Source organism: Myotis nattereri (genome assembly GCF_964212035.1).
Source record: "Myotis nattereri genome assembly, chromosome: 11".
Taxonomy (NCBI): Eukaryota; Metazoa; Chordata; class Mammalia; order Chiroptera; family Vespertilionidae; genus Myotis; species Myotis nattereri.
Window position 1 is genome coordinate 80,465,471 of NC_138086.1, and position 19,802 is coordinate 80,485,272.

At 51.5% G+C, this 19,802-nt stretch overlaps 2 protein-coding genes across 4 annotated transcripts; both read left to right on the forward strand.

Annotated features, from left to right (window-relative positions):
* Positions 1-627: 627 nt before the first annotated feature.
* Positions 628-17,960, forward strand: IFRD1 (interferon related developmental regulator 1). Of its 3 annotated transcripts, none has more exons than XR_013996610.1 (12): positions 628-944; positions 4,933-5,037; positions 5,179-5,263; positions 6,317-6,441; positions 7,879-8,036; positions 9,278-9,328; positions 9,406-9,584; positions 9,676-9,784; positions 12,582-13,061; positions 14,543-14,671; positions 15,040-15,135; positions 17,294-17,960. XR_013996610.1 is itself a non-coding variant. In XM_081102736.1 (12 exons), exons 1-12 carry the CDS (start codon positions 854-856, stop codon positions 17,381-17,383), a joined length of 1,353 nt encoding a protein of 450 aa, XP_080958862.1. In that variant the 5' UTR covers positions 811-853; the 3' UTR covers positions 17,384-17,960. The 3 variants fall into 3 exon arrangements, 2 of the variants coding, with proteins under 2 accessions (XP_080958862.1, XP_080958863.1); XM_081102736.1 differs by having other exon boundaries at positions 811-944; positions 12,582-12,716; XM_081102737.1 differs by lacking the exon at positions 628-944 and adding an exon at positions 1,230-2,624 and having other exon boundaries at positions 12,582-12,716.
* On the forward strand, positions 631-810 carry LOC308527409 (uncharacterized protein; the record flags this gene model as incomplete). The annotated part of the gene is made up of 1 exon (XM_081102738.1): positions 631-810. Exon 1 carries the CDS (start codon positions 655-657, stop codon positions 808-810), a length of 156 nt encoding a protein of 51 aa, XP_080958864.1. The 5' UTR covers positions 631-654.
* Positions 17,961-19,802: the final 1,842 nt, after the last annotated feature.

A 19,802-nucleotide genomic window follows, 5' to 3' on the forward strand; every position in this document is an offset into this window, starting at 1 on the left:
AACCGCCAGATCTTTCCAGTCTAGAATAAGAGAAGGACATGAGCTGCTAGACTCATCTGGTTAAGCTCACCTTTCTGTGGCACACAGCCCCGACCCAGAGTTCAGCTATAGCTACTGGCGATCGCTAAGCTAATTCAACAGCTACAGCCACGGAAACGTTGCCACGGCCGCGGAGGAGAATTGGGGAGAAAGGTAAAAGCGGAGGAGAACGCCAGCGGCTGGAGGAAGGGCCACCGATGGCGTAGTTGCCACTGGGCGGCGGGCTGTCGTCATCACGCGTACCCGCCCCATTGCTCACCACCCTCGGCCACTGCAGGTCCATTCCCCGCCGCCCCGGAAGCAGGGGCGGGGCCGCCAGGAGGGGGCAAAGGCGCAGGAAAGGCCCTTGGGAGGAGCCGGGAGAGGACGTCCCCCGGGCGTACTACATCTCCCAGAGTCCACTGCGGCAACAAGACTGGCTCCTGGGGCGCCGATGGGGCACTGGCGGCATGGGATTGGTAGTCCGCGTCCAGCGGCCGCGCCGGTGGGGAGAGGCACGGGGATTGGCTAGCGAGAGTCCTAACCCCACCCACATGCGGTGACAGGCGGCCGTCCTGCTACTTAAGGCGTCGTGGCCGCGTCCGCCCCGCCTTAGCTCCCGCGCTAGTGAGAAACATGTATCGTTTCCGATCACAGCTCTTCACCGGGATTTCTGCAGCCGCCAGCGCCCGCTCTCACCCACGCCGCTCCTCGCCTCTGTTAGCCGAAGCCTCGCCGCTCAGCCGCCCGCCGCACAGACGCACGAGTAAAAAGTGCAGCTCCATCGGCTGATCCTCGCTGAGCTCCGAGTCTGCGCGGCACCGGGCGTCCCACGATGCCGAAGAATAAGAAGCGGAACACGGCCCACCGCGGCGGCGGTGGTGGCGGCGGCTCAGGGGCAGCTGCAGCGACGGAGACGACGGCAGGTGAGGGGGTCTCGCCGCCGCCGGTGTCCCGGTTGCCGGCCGGGCTGGCGCGTCTTTTCGCCGGGGGCACGCTGGGAGTCGTAGTTCTTTCTTTCTCGAGCTGTGCATCGGCGTGGCGCCTGGCAGGGCTAGCGAACTACAACTCCCAGCGTGCCCCGGGGACCGCACCTCGCGCGATTTGGAGCTGGCGTGCGCTCCGAACTCTTGGGCACTGGCGGTGGGGGCGGGGAGGGGGGGCAATGGGTCCTTGGGCCCGGGAGCGGGCTGGGATCGGGGTGACTGGGCACTGAGCGAGGGTGGAAGTGTCCTCGGAGGCCAGTGCCTGCTCAGCGCGCCCCCTCCCCCGGGTGGGGCAGAGCCGGGGTTGCGCCCCTGCTGTCACGGTTCGCCTTTGGCCGCCTGCGCCGACGTGGACCTGCTGGGAATGCCAAACGTCTGCCGGTCTGGACGGGCCCTTGGGTCACGCGGCCCGGCCTCGGGCGCTGGAGCCGGGGTGACGCAGAGGCGCCCATGTGCCTCCCCTCCCGCTCCCTTCTCGCGCCTCCCGCGTGCGCACCTGGCCGGGCGGGGGCGGGGGCGCCTGGGGGTGGGGGGGGTGGGTCGCTGTCCCAGCCCGGGTTTGCCCCGACCCCGAAGTGCCACCTGCAGAAACCTCCCCTCCCCCGCCGGGGCAGAGCCGCGTTCTCCTTTGTCCTGGAGGTTCTCTGCTCCGAGCCCAGAGGGGAGGTGCGCGAGCTCGGGTTGCACTTGGCCAAAAGTTTAGTTTCTGGTGTGTCCCCGCTGCTTTTCCAGGGTGGGTGGCTGCCTAACTGGACTTTGATTCCCTGCGGCCAGTTGCACAGTTAAAACAAAAGGGCTTCAAGCAGAAAGCCCCTCCTCGACACCACACTAAGCGCAAAGCTCGCTGCGCAAGCCGTCCCGTGTGGTTCTTGTTTGAAGGCTGGAAGTTAAGTACGGAATACCCGCAGACTGTCGCATGGGGGAGGCTTGTGGTCCTTAGAAATTTGTCAACATAGTTGCCACTCGGGTCCTCAGAATGATGCTTTTCGTCAGTGCGTTTTCTCGTTGGGGGTGATTGGAACCGGCTTTGAAAGGCTTTCCCGGAGGGTTTCTAGCACAAAAGCTGGAGATCGTGGCAGGACATTGAATAGTTGACACTGTGAATGCAGTCGCCCCTTTCTCTCGCTCTTCATTTGGTTTGGATGCTCTTGATGTTCCTCAAGTTCATTCTTGATCACCAAAGTAAAATACATGACGAGTTGGTGGCATCTGGTTGCTCCCTGTGAACGGAGGATCCCTCTGAACCTTTTGTGGTTCAGCTTTTCCTCTGAAGGAAACATTTTCCTTCCGTCTTGAAGGTCCTTATTTTATTTAAGTTTGCCTTTTGTTGATGACCCAAATCATGGGGAAGCGGCAAGCTGAAGCCATTGGGATCCGGTGGGGTTAATGGCCTGGAACCATCACCAACCCTGTCTTCCCATCTGGGGCTCCCTGTGGGACCTCCTTCCTTCCTGGCACCAAGTGGAATGGCCAGTCTTCCTGCTGCTGCCTTTTCGATGACTCCCCATGGGAAGGGTGCTTAAACTTAGCACGGTGAGCTGGGAAAGACTGGTCAGTCTGTAAGGCTGCTTGCTTTGAATATCTGCGACCTGACACGGCCTCTGCAGAGAGGGTTGTGAGGTGAGATTGGCTTTTTAAAAATTTTAATTTGGTTCTATGTTAATGTACTTCTTATTTAGTAAATAAGTGAATAAATAATAGTTAATAGACGAGATGGGAAATTGCCAGACAGTTGTACTTACAAACCACTTACTTGGTTTGTCTTTTTAAATGGCATCTAGAAGAAATGGGGTTCATTTGAGATCTTTACATGTACAGTCAAGATAACTCGGTGGTTGAGTGTCAACCTATGAACCCGGAGGTCACAGTTCATTTCATGCCAGGGCACATGCCCAGGTTACAGGCTCAGTCCCAAATAAGGGCGGTACAGGAAGCAGCCGACCAGTGATTCTCTGTCATCATTATCTCTCCCTCTCCCTTCCTCTCTGAGATCAATAAAAATACATTTTTTAAAAAGATAACCAACTTCTTTTACTTTCATGGATTTTCCAAAGTTAGTGGAGGGCTGTAGGAAGGTAATAAAATTGATCTATTATACAGGTGTGCATACTTGTGATAGCACTTACTTTGAAGAGGGTGTTTTTTAGGGGAAAACAACACCTTGTTGGTGAGTAAGCTCTCTTAGAAGGAAGGCCCTTGCGTCTATAGTTGCACCCCATTAATGGTACTTAGGGTCACAAGGTGGATGAGTCTGACACAGATGTTAGGCATTCATATAAGGTTCTTTTCCTTGATTTTTAAAAAAATCTCTATTCCCTTTAAGTCATGGGAAACTTAGAGACAGGAGCTCAGTAAATCCTGCCTAGGAATAGTCTTCTTGACAGATAAGAAATAGGCTGAACATGAAAATTGTAAATTGGTGAATAAATGTTCGTAAAAGTTAAGCAGATGACTCAGCTGTTGCCATGACTTCACATCCTGGAAACAAATGAAGATCCAGAAATAGAGAGTGATGTCATAGGTCTTTGTTTATTTGTTTATTCTTGCCCTAAGCACTCTAAGAAGTTTTGGGGTCTTGGCTGCATTGCTTATTTTTTATGGCTTAATGTTTTGATTGACAGTTTATTCCCTTTAGGGTAGCAGCACATTGGAAGGCGGCTTCCTCTGCTGATAGAAAAATCTGCTAAGTTCTCTGTTTTGATTTTTACAAAAAGAAAAACACCATTAAAAATAAACAACCCAACAACAAGCAAAGTACGTGTAGAGGATTTCTTTAAAACTTACCTTAGGGTAGTCAGTGTCACATGTTTTTTGGCAATCTGATAAGGAAACGGGCTCAGGTAAATCAGGTGACTTGAGGCCACTTTGGGGCAGAATTTGGGAGCTATTTGAGCTCATTGTAATTCATGACTGGGCAATCCTGTTAATATGAAATTCCCACAAAACACAATGACTAGGAATATGGATTTATTACTTAGGTTAATGAAGTTGACAGATTCTAGTTTAAAAAAGGAGATTTTTCATTTTTAGTAACACCACTGATCTTTTTAAACCGTTGCTTATGTTAGAACCTTTCTTTTACAGGTAATTTATATAACAGGCTATATCAAATACCAAAACATTAGCAGCAACCCCACTGGATCCCAGAGGGAAAAAAGGCTTAAAATGGAAGTTTTGGTATTTGATATATCATCTATAAAACTTATCATCTATAAAACTACCATCCTGTAACTCCTTAAATTCCTTCACTTAGGACATGTGTACCCCAAAAACCCATTCACCAGATACTGTTTCCCAAGTCATACTTGTTGGAAAATATGTTTGTCTTGGTCTTATGATGACCTATGACATCATAGTTTATTTCTGGATCTATTTCCATTGTCTTCCTGATTTGAGGTTGTGGTTAGGAAGTAGTTTTTTCATCTGTAAACTGGAGCTGCTGGTCAGATGATTGATGTATTTCTGAAGTTGATGGATATTGTAAATTGTTCATGCTCGGAAGTACATATTAGGTGAATTGACTTATTTTAGAAATATTTGTGTCTTCTTTTATAACATAATCATGTTTTCTTAAATAAGTTTTGGGTTTTTTTGTTGTTGTTTTTTAAATATGTTTTATTGATTTTTTACAGAGAGGAAGGGAGAGGGAGAGTTAGAAACATCGATGAGAGAGAAACATCGATCAGCTGCCTCCTGCACAGCCCCTTACTGGGGATGTGCCCGCAACCAAGGTACATGCCCTTGACCGGAATCGAACCTGGGACCCTTGAGTCCTCAAGCCGACGCTCTATCCGCTGAGCCAAACCGGTTAGGGCAGTTTTGGGTTTTTATGACTGGATTCCCCTTAAGTAACTACTAAGATTCTCAAGTTAAATATTTGCATCGATGGCTGCAGAGTTTCTTACCTCCACCTCTGTTGACTTCCCAGGTGGCCAGCATCGAAATATTCAACCTTTCAGTGACGAGGATGCATCGATTGAAACCATGAGCCACTGCAGTGGTTACAGCGATCCTTCCAGTTTTGCTGAAGACGGTATGCCTTTTACGTTCCGTCGGCAGTTTAGACCGATGCTTTTGGTGGGGAGTTCTTGTGCCCAAGGTGTCCTAGCACTGTCCCCAGCTGCTCTCCTGCCACCTGACTGACAGCGGCTGGTTGGTCCCTGTTGTTCCCTAGGACCAGAAGTTCTGGATGAGGAAGGGACGCAAGAAGACTTGGAGTACAAGCTGAAGGGCTTCATTGACCTGACCCTGGATAAGAGGTAGAGCGCACTGGAGACTTTCCCCATGGGCTGTTCGTCAGCACCCTCTGTGCCCCGAGGGCAGGCCTCTGACTTAAGCGGTCTGTGTGATTTTAAGCTTGATTTGTTTGCTTTGGACGTCTAAATGATTCTTGTTTCTTTGGACTTTGGATGTGGGTAGAAACGTGCCTTAGAATTTAGATTGACTCCGATTAGTGGATGTTCCAGCACAGCGACCCCTTTGGGAGTCGAACAACCCTTTCACAGGGGTCGCCTAAGACCATCGGAAAACACATATATAATTACATATTGTTTTTGTGATGAATCACTATGCTTAATTATGTTCAATTTGTAACAATGAAAATACATCCTGCATACCAGATATTTACATGACGATTCATAACTAGCAAAATTACAGTTATGAAGTAGCAACGAAAGTAATTTTATGGTTGGGGGTCACCTCAACATGAGGAACTGTATTAAAGGGTCGCAGCATTAGGAAGGTTGAGAACCACTGCTCTAGCATAATTCCCGTCACTGACTGCAGCCTGGATGGATGTGTTGAATTAAGAGTTAATGTTCTATAAAGGACAGCTGGACTTTCCTGTGAGCCTCTTGGTCACAGTTTTGTTAGGGTCATGAAAAATACGAAGCTAGTCATTTTCCTACTTCCCATGGCTCTAGAACTCGCTTAAAACCAACAGAATTAAAAGCCCAGGGGATGGGACAGGAACTCGAGGCTTTTGTAGTGTTAAGTAAGATGTGCGTTTACTTTAAATGTGGAGGGTATTCGTGGAATATGTAATACAGCAGGGCATGTCCTGCCCATTGAAATTATAAAATGCCATGCGGTCATTTAAAGTTGTGGTTTTAAACTATAAACAGGAAAATGCTGTGATCTAGAGCAGCTTAGAATCTTTTGTGTAATAAGGTGAGTGTAGATGAAAAGTATGTTATTAAAAAATGTTTAGCGCTGATGACAATTAGATTTTTAAAATCTATAAATAAAAAACACAGGAGGGGAGACAAGCTCAGTTTGACAGTCACTGACGGAACAACGCTTGTTCCCAACAGCGCCAAGACCAGGCAGGCGGCCCTCGAGGGCCTGCGGAGCGCCCTGGCTTCCAAGCTGCTCTCCGAGTTCCTCCTGGAAAGAAGGATGACTCTGACCGACAGCATCGAGCGCTGCCTGAAGAAAGGTACTGTCCTGGCGTCGGAGCGCCGGCCGGCTCCCTCTCTGCCATGGCCCTGGAGACGGCCTGCCCTGCAGCTCCCGTTGTCAGGAACGCACGCGGTTCAGCTCGAAGCCAGACTCCCTAAGCTCCGTGTGGTCTGTGTGATAACAGCCTGGGGTCGTCGTCTTGTCGTATCAGACCAGGGGTTCTCCTGTCATGGGTAGCAGAAAGGCTGGGAACAGGGTCAGATGTCAATTAAAGCTAGCGTTAAAAAAGTCATTTTTTATTTTCCTAAAATTGAAAAAGGACCATAATTTTCTAGCTTATTTCCCTTGTACTTATTTAAAACAGCCGTGCCTGTGGCTGATGTCATTTTCAGGTTACCGCTTGGGATATTTGAGTTTTGGACTTTATAATAGCGATTCTAGAATTCATATTGTCATAATCATGGGACCTTTAAGAATAAAGAAAGGCCTTAAAGAGTACGTCTGGCATTGCCAGACTTTTCAGTTTTAGGAACCACCAAAGTTGACAAGATGTGGGGCTGCTACCTTACTCATTTTGCCAAGTGAAAACGTTACGAAGATCATTACCTTCCATTATTGTGACTTGATTAACAAAATATTTCCAGCACAAACCACGTGGGAAGCACACGTGTTCCTCTGAACTGAATGAGATGCGCTCCATTCCTTATTCTCACTGCCTCGGGGAGCTTGGTCCTGCTGGGGTTGGAGCGCTTTGCCTGACTTGCTCATGCAGCATAGAGAAGGCCCGGGCGGAGACTGTCGAAGCCCATGGAACTTTGTTAGAGCTGTCCTTGTAGAGCCAACTGTTTCGGATGCTACAGTGTCTTTGTTAAAGGTGTTTCCATGGAAACTGTCTCCTGTGAGATAGCTGGGCTAGGTGACCTTTAGCAATTCCATTCCAACCTGCACATTTTACCCATTTTCCGTTTACCAGGTAATAACCTACACCTTCATAGAATGTATTTCTGTGGCTGAAAGAGCTTCGGTTTTCATCCCACTGGGGCCCCTGCAAGTTTCCTTGGCCCCGTGAGCTGGTGCCCCTGCCATGCTCGGGAGAGGAAGTCGGGGCCGGTGCCCTCGCCTGGGGGTGCAGGGAGGGTTTGGAAGGTCACCCGGCTGGAGGGTCCTTATTGTCTGAACTGTGACAGCACTCCCGCAGGTCGGCATCCCCTGCAGGTCACAGAGGGGGGTCTGCCCGCGGAAGAGGGATGAGGTGGTGATCGTGGCTAAGCAGTGGGTCTAGGATTCGAGCAGAGTCTGTGTCCAGAGCTGACTCTGGCTTCACACGGGGTTACCACTCATGTCAGAGCCTGTCTGTGATGGAGCGCGACCTGAGTGCTACGGGTCCCGTCCACGGCGGGTGTATTTGGAAGTCGCCGCCTTCATACACTGGTGCTTGGAAGCACTCATCGCAGTTGTCTCCGGCTCCCCGCAGGGAAGAGCGACGAGCAGCGCGCAGCTGCAGCCCTGGCGTCCGTCCTCTGCGTCCAGCTGGGCCCTGGGATTGAAAGTGAAGAGGTTCTGAAGACCCTGGGACCGATCCTGAAGAAAATCATTTGCGACGGAACAGCTAGCATCCAGGCGAGGCAAACAGTGAGTCTGAGGGATTTGCACGTGTTGGTTTGGGCGAGACCTGGGGGACCAGCCTCCCTGACCCTGGGACAGCAGGAGGGAGGCTAGTGACAGCCCGGAGGAAAGGGAGGAGGGAGTCTCCCTGCCTGCTGGGGCTTCCCTTTCCTCCACCCAAAGGCAGGTACAGGGTCCCAGCCTCTTTTCAGCACGTTCCAAAGTAAGAAAAATCTGAGCTAATGAAATGCTTCTTTAGGGGAGAAGCTGGAGGATGATTACTTAAGTTTTATGAGATTTCTGCTGCTGGTTGCTTATTTTTTTGAAAGTTGATTTATTTTTTAGAAGTTTTCAAAGTAAACTCTACATTAAAACAAATGCATATAAATGATTTTAAAAACCTATAGCAAACTTAATGATTTAAAGCCATGGTTCTCAACCTTCTGGCCCTTTAAATACAGTTCCTCGTTGTGACCCAACCATAAAATTATTTTCGTTGCTACGTCATAACTGTAATGTTGCTACTGTTGTGAATCGTCATGTAAGTATCTGATATGCAGGATGGTCTTAGGCGACCCCTGTGGAAGGGTCGTTCGACTGCCAAAGGGTTGAGAACCGCTGATTTAAAGGTTTTTAATAGAGGCAGTGGATGTGGTGAAGAAAGGGGAAAGTTGCAGTGATGCCCAGGGGCCATGACAAAGGGATGCAGGCAACTCTCGGAGCCAGAAAAGCCAGGAAACAGGCTCTCCCCTAGCACCTCCAGAAGGAACGCAGCCCTGCCCACACCTTGATTGTAGAAAATCCAATTTCAGACTGCGGCCTTCCAGATCTATAAGAATAAATTTGTGTTGCTGAAGCCACTAAGTTTCTTATGGCAGCTATAGAAAACATACAGTAGCTTTAAAAAATAACAATAAATTAAAGGTTTTGAATAGGGAAAGTAGTTTTCTTTATCCCAAATGCCAAGCCTTGTGTGTCTTTGATTGGAATTGAAGTTTGCAAAGATACGCTAGTGGAACGAAAGCGGTGACTGAGTTCCTGACGTCAGAGCTCGGTAGCAGAGCTTGAGCCACACCCAGCCCTTCCCTTAGTCTTGGTCCTGCCGTCTCCTCCCTAACACTGTGTTGGGCCCCGATGTAGGCGTGCAGTTGAGAAAATGCTCACATTGAATTATAACAGCAGGAAGATGTAGAATGTATACAACATGGCAGCCATTCATGTCTGTGTGTGTGTGTGTGTGTATTTATTTTTTATTTTTATTTTTTTAGTGTGCCACGTGCTTTGGCGTTTGCTGTTTCGTTGCCACAGACGACATCACTGTGAGTAGAGAGCCTTTGGCTGCAGCTCCCTTCCCGTTTCTCATTTGAGAGGCTCACCAGCTCTGTTCTCGCGCTAGGAGCTGTACGCGGCCCTGGACTGCCTGGAGAGCCTCTTCTCCAAGGCCGGCCTCAAGGAGAAGGACGCCCTGGTCCTCGGCAGCTGCCCCAGCAGCGGGCTCCCCGTCAGCGCGCTCCTGGCATGGGCGCTGCTGCTCACCATCTGCCCCGCCAGCGAGCTGAAGAAGAGGCTGGAGACGTACGTGTCGTGTCATTGGCCTCAGGTTTTATAAGCGCGTTTATCGAGGACATGGTTTGTGTTCACAGTGTGACGACTGCCTGTTTTCTAGGCATTTCCATAAGCTCCCGAGCCTCCTGTCTTCGGACGACGTGAACATGAGGATCGCGGCCGGGGAGACCTTGGCGCTGCTGTTGGAACTGGCCCGGGGCATGGAGAGCGTGAGTACCCGAGCACCCTCCTGGGCCAGTGTGGGGGGACCGGAGCCCGGCCCCAGGGAGCCCTGGTGGCCCATCGCCTGCGTCTCGGCAGCGGCCCTGGGATGCTTGCAACCCAGAAACCAGAGGGTGGGCAGGGCAGCTTCGGGATGAAGTCCCTTACACCCTGCTGTGCGGTCTGCTGCCGGAGGCTCGGGTGCCCCTCCTACGTGGGGAGCACGCGTCTGTGCTGGGGGCTGCGGGCACATCGAGGTGCTGCGGGCGTGGCGCTTCATCATGAATGTTAGACAGATGGTGGATGATCTGTTAAGTCAGCACAGGTTTGGGATCAGGTGGGTTCCGTCACTGCTGTTTGACTAACGGTGCAGACCTGGCCCTTCAGACGGGCCCCCCATCGTCTCGTGGGTGTCACCACCATGGTCGGCTCCGGGGGCGGGGGGGTTGGATCTGACAGGCACCCACCGTCCTGGAGGGTCCCGGGTCCGCACTCAGAGTCCTGTGCTCTTGGACACCCCGTCTCCGGCTGACGGGACAGTTGGCCATCCTGCTCCTGACTTGGTGTGAACCTTGGGTTACTTACGAGGTCTTTAATTTAAGGAGAAGGGCTGTTTCGAGAATGAAACTTGTGCGGTTAAGTTACTGACAGTGAGTAACCCACTGAGACTCGCACTGCTCTGGCGGCCCTCGTCCTGCCCATCCCGTCGGCCTGTGTGAAAGGTGTTCAGACGGGAAGCTTATGTCTGGGAAGTGGCCTTCCTGCCCCCCCCCCCCTTTTTCTGAAGGAGAGCGGGTGGGAGGGAGAAGGAGGGGTTGTGCTGTCAGTGGCTCAGGATTCTCCGTGAGAAACCACTCGGGTTGAGCGATCAGGCTGCTGTTGCCCAGCGAGGGAACGGCTCCCTATCCGCAGGCCCAGCCACCGCCGTCGCGTCTAACCTTGGTTCCTCCTGCCAGACGAGCTCCCCTCTTCCCTCTCCAACTGCTTCTTAGAGTGAACGAACCACGAATGCAGTTACCCGCATTGAGCTGGTTTGTGGAACTCTGTGCACGTCCTAGGTCCCTGCCCAGGAACGTGCGGGAGCCCGAGGGTGTCATCGGGCGCAGGCCCTTGTCCAGACACAAGTGCACCGGCTTCTGCAATAGAACCGAGCGTTTCGTTTGTTCCTTCTGATGAGGAAGTGAATAAGCTTTCTGAAAGGAGTGAGCGGTGGAGGTGGGGGTGGAGGGTGTCCGTGAACTGACCAGGAGCTGGTGAAGAGTGTGTTGATATCCATGAGGGGCCTCTCCGCAGCGTGTGGCGCTGAGTCACCCAGAGCCAGCTGGGGACGGGGATGAAACGGGCCCAGCAGTGATGACCGCCTGGGAGCCGAGAGACTGGCCTTGGGGGTGCGAGTGCTGAGACCCCCTGCTGGGTCCCTAGATCTTAGGACAAACTAAGGGATGTGTAGCTTTCTTACTTGCAGCTTTATTTTTCCACATGTATTTAAAACCTTTCATACATTCTCTTTTTTTGACAATACTATAAAAAAAACACGTAGTCGGTGACATACGCAGGAAACTGCTGGTGCCTGAATGTACTTAACTACTGCAAGCAAGACTGTTCCCATCTTGTTAAGATGGAGTCGGATTTATTGGGATTTAAAACAGATCAATATAACTTTGATCTGCGTTACTACCTCATCCGCTTTGGTAATTGCTCTTCTAGATACAAGTCTTAATGGGTGTTGTCTCCAGCTAACTCAGACATAGGAGGCTGAAGTGGAACATTTGAAGAAAACATTTGTTAGAACAGTGGATGATATTCAATCTCTAAAATATCAACAAGAAGAAAATATGTGCTTGCAAGTTAGAATGTCTGTTATTTTAGTTTCAACCTCATTTTCCATCAGTGTAATATTCTTTTTCATTCCAGATATTAAAAGAAATCACATTTATACTTTCGAGATTAAACAATATATACACAGTTTGAAGAATGCCCAGAAAAAGAGCTGCTCATTTGAATAGGATGTTAAATGATTATTGCCGCGCGTTAGGAAATGCTAACCAGGCGTTCATAGCAGAACTGGGGTTGCGCACCTTCTCTTCCCTAAGTGTCTGCTCTCGTTTGGGTCAACTAGATAATTTCCGCTCATCTCTTGGTTTTTAACGTGGTTGTAAGATAGAACACGGGCGGCAGAGGAGGAGAGATGGGGACGCGTGTGATAGGATCAACAGTAAGAGCCACCACCCGGAATAAGCTTCATGGAGGGCAGCCACTGGCACTGTCGCAGGGCCCCGTGGGCTCTGGAGCAGCACCTCGTGGTTGTGCGGGGCTCCCGCCCAGTGGGATTGAAACGCCTTCCCTTCGCGGGTGCGGTCGCCTGGGTGCCTGTGGGTAGACGCTTCGTGCCTGTTGGAAACATGCCGGTGCGCCATACCCCAGGTGCTTTGGAAGGCTCCCCGGGCTGCTGAGCTTGGGATGGACCTGTGGACGCCTGGGAATGTGGGGACGAGAAAGGACAGGATGAACGGATGCGCATGCGCCTTACTCTGCTGGCCCTGAGCCCAGCTCCGTCTGAGGCAGCAGGAGCAGCCTTTCCGGTGCGCCTGGCTGTGCTTGGGAGGGGATTTTAGTTGATGAGTGGGATCTGCCATCTTGTGGCCAGGATTTCTGGGTAAATCCTGCATGAGAATGAGTGTTTCTGTGTGCCCATATCAGCAAAGCAGCGCGAGGGCGGCACTGCTGGGCGTCTGCCACGTGGGGTGCCAGCTGCAGAGGATGCGGGGGAGGAACCGGTCGCACTCACCTAGTGTGTTCCCGCAGGACTTCCTTTACGAGGACATGGAGTCTCTGACCGAGATGCTGAGGGCCCTGGCGACCGACGGCAATAAGCACCGGGCCAAAGTGGACAAGCGGAAGCAGCGGTCGGTGTTCAGGGACGTGCTGCGGGCCGTGGAGGTGAGCCGGGCGCCGGCAGAGTTCCGGCCAGAGGGGCGGTGGGTCACTGAACCTCACCTGTGACCAAAACAATTCTCTCATTTCGATACTGAGCAGGTTTTCAACAACAGAAATGAAGACTTCTATTTTTCTTTCTTTTTAAAAATATATTTTCATTGATTTCAGAGAGGAAGGGGGAGAGAGAGAGAAACATCCATGATGAGAGAGAATCATGGATCGGCTGCCTTCCACACGCCCCCCCACTGGGGGTCGAGCCTGCAACCTGGGCCTGCGCTGTGACCGGGAATCAAACCGCGACCCCCTGGTTCATAGGTTGGTGCTCAACCCCTAAGCAACACTGGCCAGGCAAGACTTCTACTTTTAATTCTGATGTGTAAAGGTATTTTATTAAGTTTAAGCAGTTAAACATTTTCGCGGTGATAGAAATTACTTCACTGGGGTGTACTTGGCCGTGACTTAAGCAGCGGTACTTAGCACAGACATACTTAGGGTAGTGCTTCTGTGTGAAGGGTGACTTATCGCCTGCCCCTCAGGAGCTTGAAGCCCCTAAAAGCTGAAATAACAAAGTCCAGCGTTTTAACAAGACCTTAAAGCCGTTGTCCGATGCTCCGGGCCCTGCTCTGGCCTCTGCCGTCTGCCTGCAGGCAGGTGGCTTTGGAAAGGTCGGGGTTGGAATGACTGGGGAAGGTGCGCTGCCGGCGAAAGGCCATCTTAGTGTGGACCACAGTCCAGTGACGTGTGTGCGCGCACATGTGTGTGTGCGTGTGCCCGTGTGTGCGTGTGTGTGTGTGTGTGTGTGTGTGCCCGTATGCGTGTGTGTGTGCAGGTAAAAGTACGTCTTGGCTATGCAGGTGGTTCTTCACTAAGTGCATCGCCTGAGTCATTCACCCGACCTCCTGTGGGACTCGAATGGGAGCTGGCACAGGTGCTCGGGCCCGGTGTGGTGGTTCCCGGCTCCCGCAGCGGCTGGGCTGCTTTCCTCGCTGCAGCCTGTGCTCTAGCAGTAAAACCTCGGCTGCAAGTGACATAGAGCTCCTCGAGGACGGGGTGGGAGGTCCGGCCGGGGCCCTCCGCGGCCTGTGAAACCATTGGGTCTGGCCCTGCCCCTGCCGAGGCCACCGCAGGCGGGACTGCCAAGTCAGTAAATCCAGGAGCTTGTCCTAGCAGCACACGTTCATATGGAGTGAATTACGGGAAGTGAATGGTGTGATAAGTACCCACGTGGCCCTTGGCAGAAAGGAGGTTCCCCACCCCGACCCTAGGATCTAAACCTCGGGTTAATGAAACTTCCTCTGGGTTTTATCTTCTAAAACAAGGCTCACTTGAGCAGACATCCAGCTGAGGACTCATCTTGTTCTCATCAGGGTGGTGGTAGCCCCGAGTATCAAGACTACTCCCCTATCTGAGTGTGTAGCCACAGGGCAGCCACAGGCTCCGGATGTGGGAAGAGTGTATATCCCTCAGTATCTGTAACTCTAGAACGAGATGCCCTGCAGCTTCTGCCCGTACAGATAGTTGACTTTCTTCAGGTTGGTTGGGTGGCGTTGAAATTGAAAAACGTGCACAACAGTGTGGCTGCCGTTACAGGTCGCCCACACTGAGCGGTGCCTGCAGGTCTGCCACCCAGAGAAACCCTGCCTCAGGCGGGGCAGGGGGTGGGCAGTGCGTCTGCGTCCGCACACGTCCCAGGGACGGGTCTCAGTCCAGCCACACCTTCACGGATCTCGGGGTGTGTGTGTGTGTGTGTGTGTGTTGGGAACTGTGTTGGTGTGGGGCTTCTTCAGCCTTTTATTTCCTCTTACAATTTTGGTTTTCCTATTGGCCAGGATCGGGATTTTCCAACAGAAACGGTTAAGTTTGGTCCTGAGCGCATGTACATCGACTGCTGGGTCAAGAAGCACACCTACGACACGTTCAAGGAGGTCCTGGGCTCCGGCCTGCAGTACCACCTGCAGGTGAGCGGCGGCTTCTGCTTGCCCTGAAGTTGGGGAGCTTGGGAGGCGGCTGCTAATGGCGGTGCGGTTAGTGAGTGTGCGGAATGCTCTCGGCATGTGCAGACGTGACACAGAGCGGGACACGGAGGCTGACATGCCAGGGCAGGGAACGTGTCCCGTGGCTCCGTCTGTGTCCCCGGAGAGCACCGGGATCTTTGTGGAAACGGGGGGCGTAGCTCCAGGTTCAAGGCCTTGGGAACAGGTCTCCGAGTGAGAGGGCCGTCGTGACCCAGTGCGCAGCTACCCCTGGCACACCTGCCCCGCCAGACCCACTTTCTGCAGCAGAACAGCCGGCTCATCCGAGCCTCCCACCGTTTCCTTTTCCAAAGGCGAACGAATTCCTTCGCCACGTGTTTGAGCTGGGGCCCCCGGTGATGCTCGATGCTGCAACACTGAAAACGATGAAGATCTCCCGCTTCGAAAGGGTACGTGTTGTTCTCCGCTCGCGGCCTCAGAGCTGCCCCGCACGGCGCTGTGGCCTGTTCTGCAGGGGCGGGCCTGGCGGGGCCTGGGCGGTTCTCCCTGGCGCAGACCAGGCTCCGGAGGCGGACCTGAACCGCGTGGAGAGTGCGCGGCTCAGACGCAGACTTCTCGCCCGTATCCAGTTATCCTAGCGTAGGCGTTATTTTCATTTTGTTTACTTTTCTGTGAAGTTTTTTAATTAAAGGATAAATATTAATACAGTGCTGCTTTGGTGCCAGATCACTGAGCAAGTACCAGGCTCATTTTACGATGAGGGAGCTAAAGAGCCTGTGAGCTAGCAATTCATTCCTCCTGCTAGCAGTTGAGAATTCCCGAGTTACAGTCTTCCTTTTTCCCTGGGGTAAATTCCCGTTACGTAACAGACACTTGGAAAGTGGGTAATCCAGTGGCATTTGGCATATTCAGTGTTGCCCAGCCACACCCCTGCCCAGTCCCAGAACATTTCGTCTCCTCAAAGGAGAACCATGGAGCCTGCACCCCCCACCCCACCCCCCACAGTGCTGGAGTGCTCCATGGCATCCTGCCGGCTCTCCTCACAGCAGTCCGCTGCTCAGGTTCATCACGGGTGTGGCAGGGCCCCTGCCTCAGCCCTCCGTTCCCATGTGCGACACGCGCGTGTCCTGTGCCCACTTGTCCCCGTGTCCCTGTGTAGCTGCTGTGGACGTTGTGTAGGTTTGTCAGAGCTCCTGTTCTCGGTGCGTTCAAGTCAATGCTTAGGCGTGGGAGTGCTGGGCCTTATGGTAATTCTATGTTTAACTTTTTAAGTAATGGCCCTGCTTTTCTATAGCAGCTGCCCCTTTTGCATTCTCACGGCAATCTATGAGGTCTATCCCTGCACCCTGGCCAGCACTGTGATTCTCTCTTTTTTTAAATAATGTAACCTTTGGTGACATTTTTTAATACTTTTTTAAAATATATTTTTATTGATTTCAGAGAGGAAGGGAGAGGGAGAGAGAGAGAGAGAGAGAGAGAGAGAGAGAGAGAGAGAGAGAGAGAAACATCAAAGATGAGAGCCAGTCTTTGACTGGCTGCCTCCTGCACACCCCACACTGGGGATCGAGCCTGCGACCCAAACTTGTGTCCATGACCACCTGGTTCATAGGTTGACGCTCAAACACTGAGCCCCGGCAGCCGTGCGCGCATGTGCGCGCGCGCTCTCTCTCTCTCTCTCTCTCTCTCTCTCTCTCTCTCTCTCTCTCGTAAGCTATCCTACTCCCACTCCCTTTTTCTCTGAAATCAATGAAAATATATAAATAACTAAGCCATCCTAATAGGTGTGACATGCTTAATTATATATTTTTTTAGAATTTTTTTAAAAATATATTTTATTGATTTTTTACAGAGAGGAAGGGAGAGGGATAGAGTTACAAACATCGATGAGAGAGAAACATCAATCAGCTGCCTCCTGCACACCCCCCACTGGGGATGTGCCCGCAACCAAGGTACATGCCCCTGACCGGAATCGAACCTGGGACCCTTCGGTCCACAGGCTGACGCTCTAGCCATTGAGCCAAACCAGTCAGGGCTTTTTTTAGAATTTTAAATCATTTTTTATGACCACATCATTGGTGGTTGGGTTTTTAATAAATACTAATATTTTCACATACTTTTTCCTTTTGCATTATTTTTGGAGCAAGTTCTTGTGTGGGAGCCCAGGGCTGGGGCATGGCTCTGACCCATTGCCAGTTACCTTCCAGTTACTCGTCCAGCGGGCAGAGCACGGAGCTGCCACACACTCCACAGCAGGGGTTCATGGTGTAAAGAACTTGTCAGTCTGCTTGGTACTAAAATGGAACTTCGTCACATGTTTTGTGATTGACGGCATGGTTGGAATTTTTTTCCACATTCAGGATTCGACTTTTCCTTGATCAGATTCAGTGTTGGTGCACTTTTTTTCCTTTTTACTCTTTTCACTGGAATTTTCTTAATATAGAGAGCCACTATTGCATGTGTTGATTTCCCCTTGTTCTTTTTGTATGTGTGTGTTTTATAAACATAAAATATTTATAGGGTCAAATTAGTTCATTTCTCATATTTTTTAATATTTTGTAAGCCCTTCTAAGCCTGTGGGTCACGCGTGTTTTCCTGTCTCCATTCCAGCATTTATATAATTCTGCAGCCTTCAAAGCCCGAACAAAAGCTCGGAGCAAATGTCGCGACAAGAGAGCAGATGTTGCCGAGTTCTTCTAGATTCACGCGCGAAGACCACTTCCTGGTCCCCAGTTCCTTCTTTTGTAATTTCTCATGTATTTAAACTCTGTAGACAGTTTTTATCGTGGGTCAACCTAGATAGCTTTTGTAGCAGGGGTTCGATTACTTATAATTTAATGTATAGATTGCAACTGTGAGTTCTGATTATGGACTTTTCTCTGTAAATATCAGTAAACCATGAAGAAGGTGTTTGTGATGTTTGGTCATTTTTGTCTATTTATGAGGAAGCAAAAATAGGGTATTTCATAAGAAAACTATTAGCCAAGATGAACTCTACATACTGCGGTGTGTCAGACATTGATTTAATGATACAGATAATTACAAGGCATTTCAGATCTTAGACAAATGAGTTCTGGGGACAATTTTGGCAGCTAGTTTTTTCTGGAAAAGCTGCTGTGTTTTTAACTGTAAGTGGAAGCTGATGCTTTTACCTGATCACTGGGACCCACGAAGGGAAGGCGGCCCAGCTGTGGGGCCAGCACCGTGACCGTGACACTAACCGCCTGTTGTGAGGCTCCGCGCTCTCCATCCCCAAATAAAGATCTTTTCACACGAATGTGCTTCTTTTCTGTTCGAGGAAACATTGTTTATGGGCCTGAGGTGCATGCAGAGTGCAAAGTGAGGAGGTTGTGGGGGAGGGAGGGAGGAGGGAGACGTGAAGATCTCACGGATTCGGCCACTGGCTGCGTGGCTGCTGGGGAGGGAGTGAGCGTGCTGTGTGCACTGGGCTGTACATGAAACTACCCAGTGACCTTGCACAGTGGCATCTGCACCTGGATCCGCAGGTGCCGTCTCCCGGCGTCTGACCAGTCACAGCCTGTGAAGCTCCCCCTCTCCCCTGGTGGAGCCCGACTAGGGCTGAGGAACTGCTTGGTCTCCATCTCCTCCCGAGGCGGGGTAATGCCTCCAGGGTGGGTGTCAGGTCCCCAGGCGGGGTAATGCCTCCAGGGTGGGTGTCAGGTCCCCAGGCGGGGTAATGCCTCCAGGGTGGGTGTCAGGTCCCCAGGCGGGGTAATGCCTCCAGGGTGGGTGTCAGGTCCCCAGGCGGGGTAATGCCTCCAGGGTGGGTGTCAGGTCCTCAGGCGGGGTAATGCCTCCAGGGTGGGTGTCAGGTCCCCAGGCGGGGTAATGCCTCCAGGGTGGGTGTCAGGTCCCCAGGCGGGGTAATGCCTCCAGGGTGGGTGTCAGGTCCCGAGGTGGGGTAATGCCTCCAGGGTGGGTGTCAGGTCTCCAGGCGGGGTAATGCCTCCAGGGTGGGTGTCAGGTCCCCAGGCGGGGTAATGCCTCTGGTGGGGGGCGGGGTGGTCAGGTCCTGGAGCGAACAAACAGCCAGTCCTCCACAGACCCTCCATCTCGTCAAAGGACGAGGGCTTGAGGCAGAGCAGGTCGCTAGGAGATTGGTGTTAAAACAGCACAATAGTTAAGCATTTTCACTTGTTAAGAAATTGGACATCACTTTTTCATATAAAGTGTGCTTTTTAATTGATCCTAGGTACAGATGACACTTAAGGAAATGCCATGTTGCCCTGGCCGGTGTGGCTCAGTGGATAGAGCATTGGCCTTCCCACAAGGGACCCAGGTTTGATTCCAGTCAAGGGCACATGCCCAGGTTGCAGGCTCGATCCCAGTAGGGGGCGTGCAGGAGGCAGCCAATCAATGATTCTTTCTCATTGAAGTTTCCCTCTTCCTCTCTGAAATCAATAAAAATATTTTTTTTAAAAAAGAAAGAAAACGCCATTCCTTTACCCCAGCCGTGGGCAAACTACGGCCCGCGGGCCGGATCCGGCCCATTTGAAATGAATAAAACTGAAGAAAAAGACCGTACCTTTTTATGTAATGATGTTTACTTTGAATTTATATTCACACAAACACTCCATGCTTTTGTTCCGGCCCTCCGGTCCAGTTTAAGAACCCATTGTGGCCCTCGAGTCAAAAAGTTTGCCCACCCCTGCTTTACCCCGAAGGTAGAGGGGGGTCCAAACTGAATGTAGATGCACCAGAAATTTTGTGACGCAAACTTCCCTGATGTGTGTTCCAGGGACGTCCTGTGTCTGCGCCCAGCAATGGGAGGTCGGACTCTAAAGTCTGTGTATCCTGTTACCTCCCAGCCCTTAGCGGCCCCTGCTGGGCAGGTAGGCTTTGGGCTTGCCGATCTCTCACTGCGGCTCCTCCTGTGTCCAGCAGGGGGCAGAGCTGCTTGACGTGTGTGTGTGTGTGTGTGTGTGTGTGTGTGTGTGTGTGTGTGTGTGAGAGAGAGAGAGAGAGAGAGAGAGAGAGAGAGAGAGGGGGGGGGGGGAGGGAGGGAGGGAGAGAGCTCAGAGCTCAGCCTTTGCAAAGGATGGTGGTGAGACAAGTGCTTCCATTGCCTGCCCTGGTGGGTGTGCGGCCACACACTCCT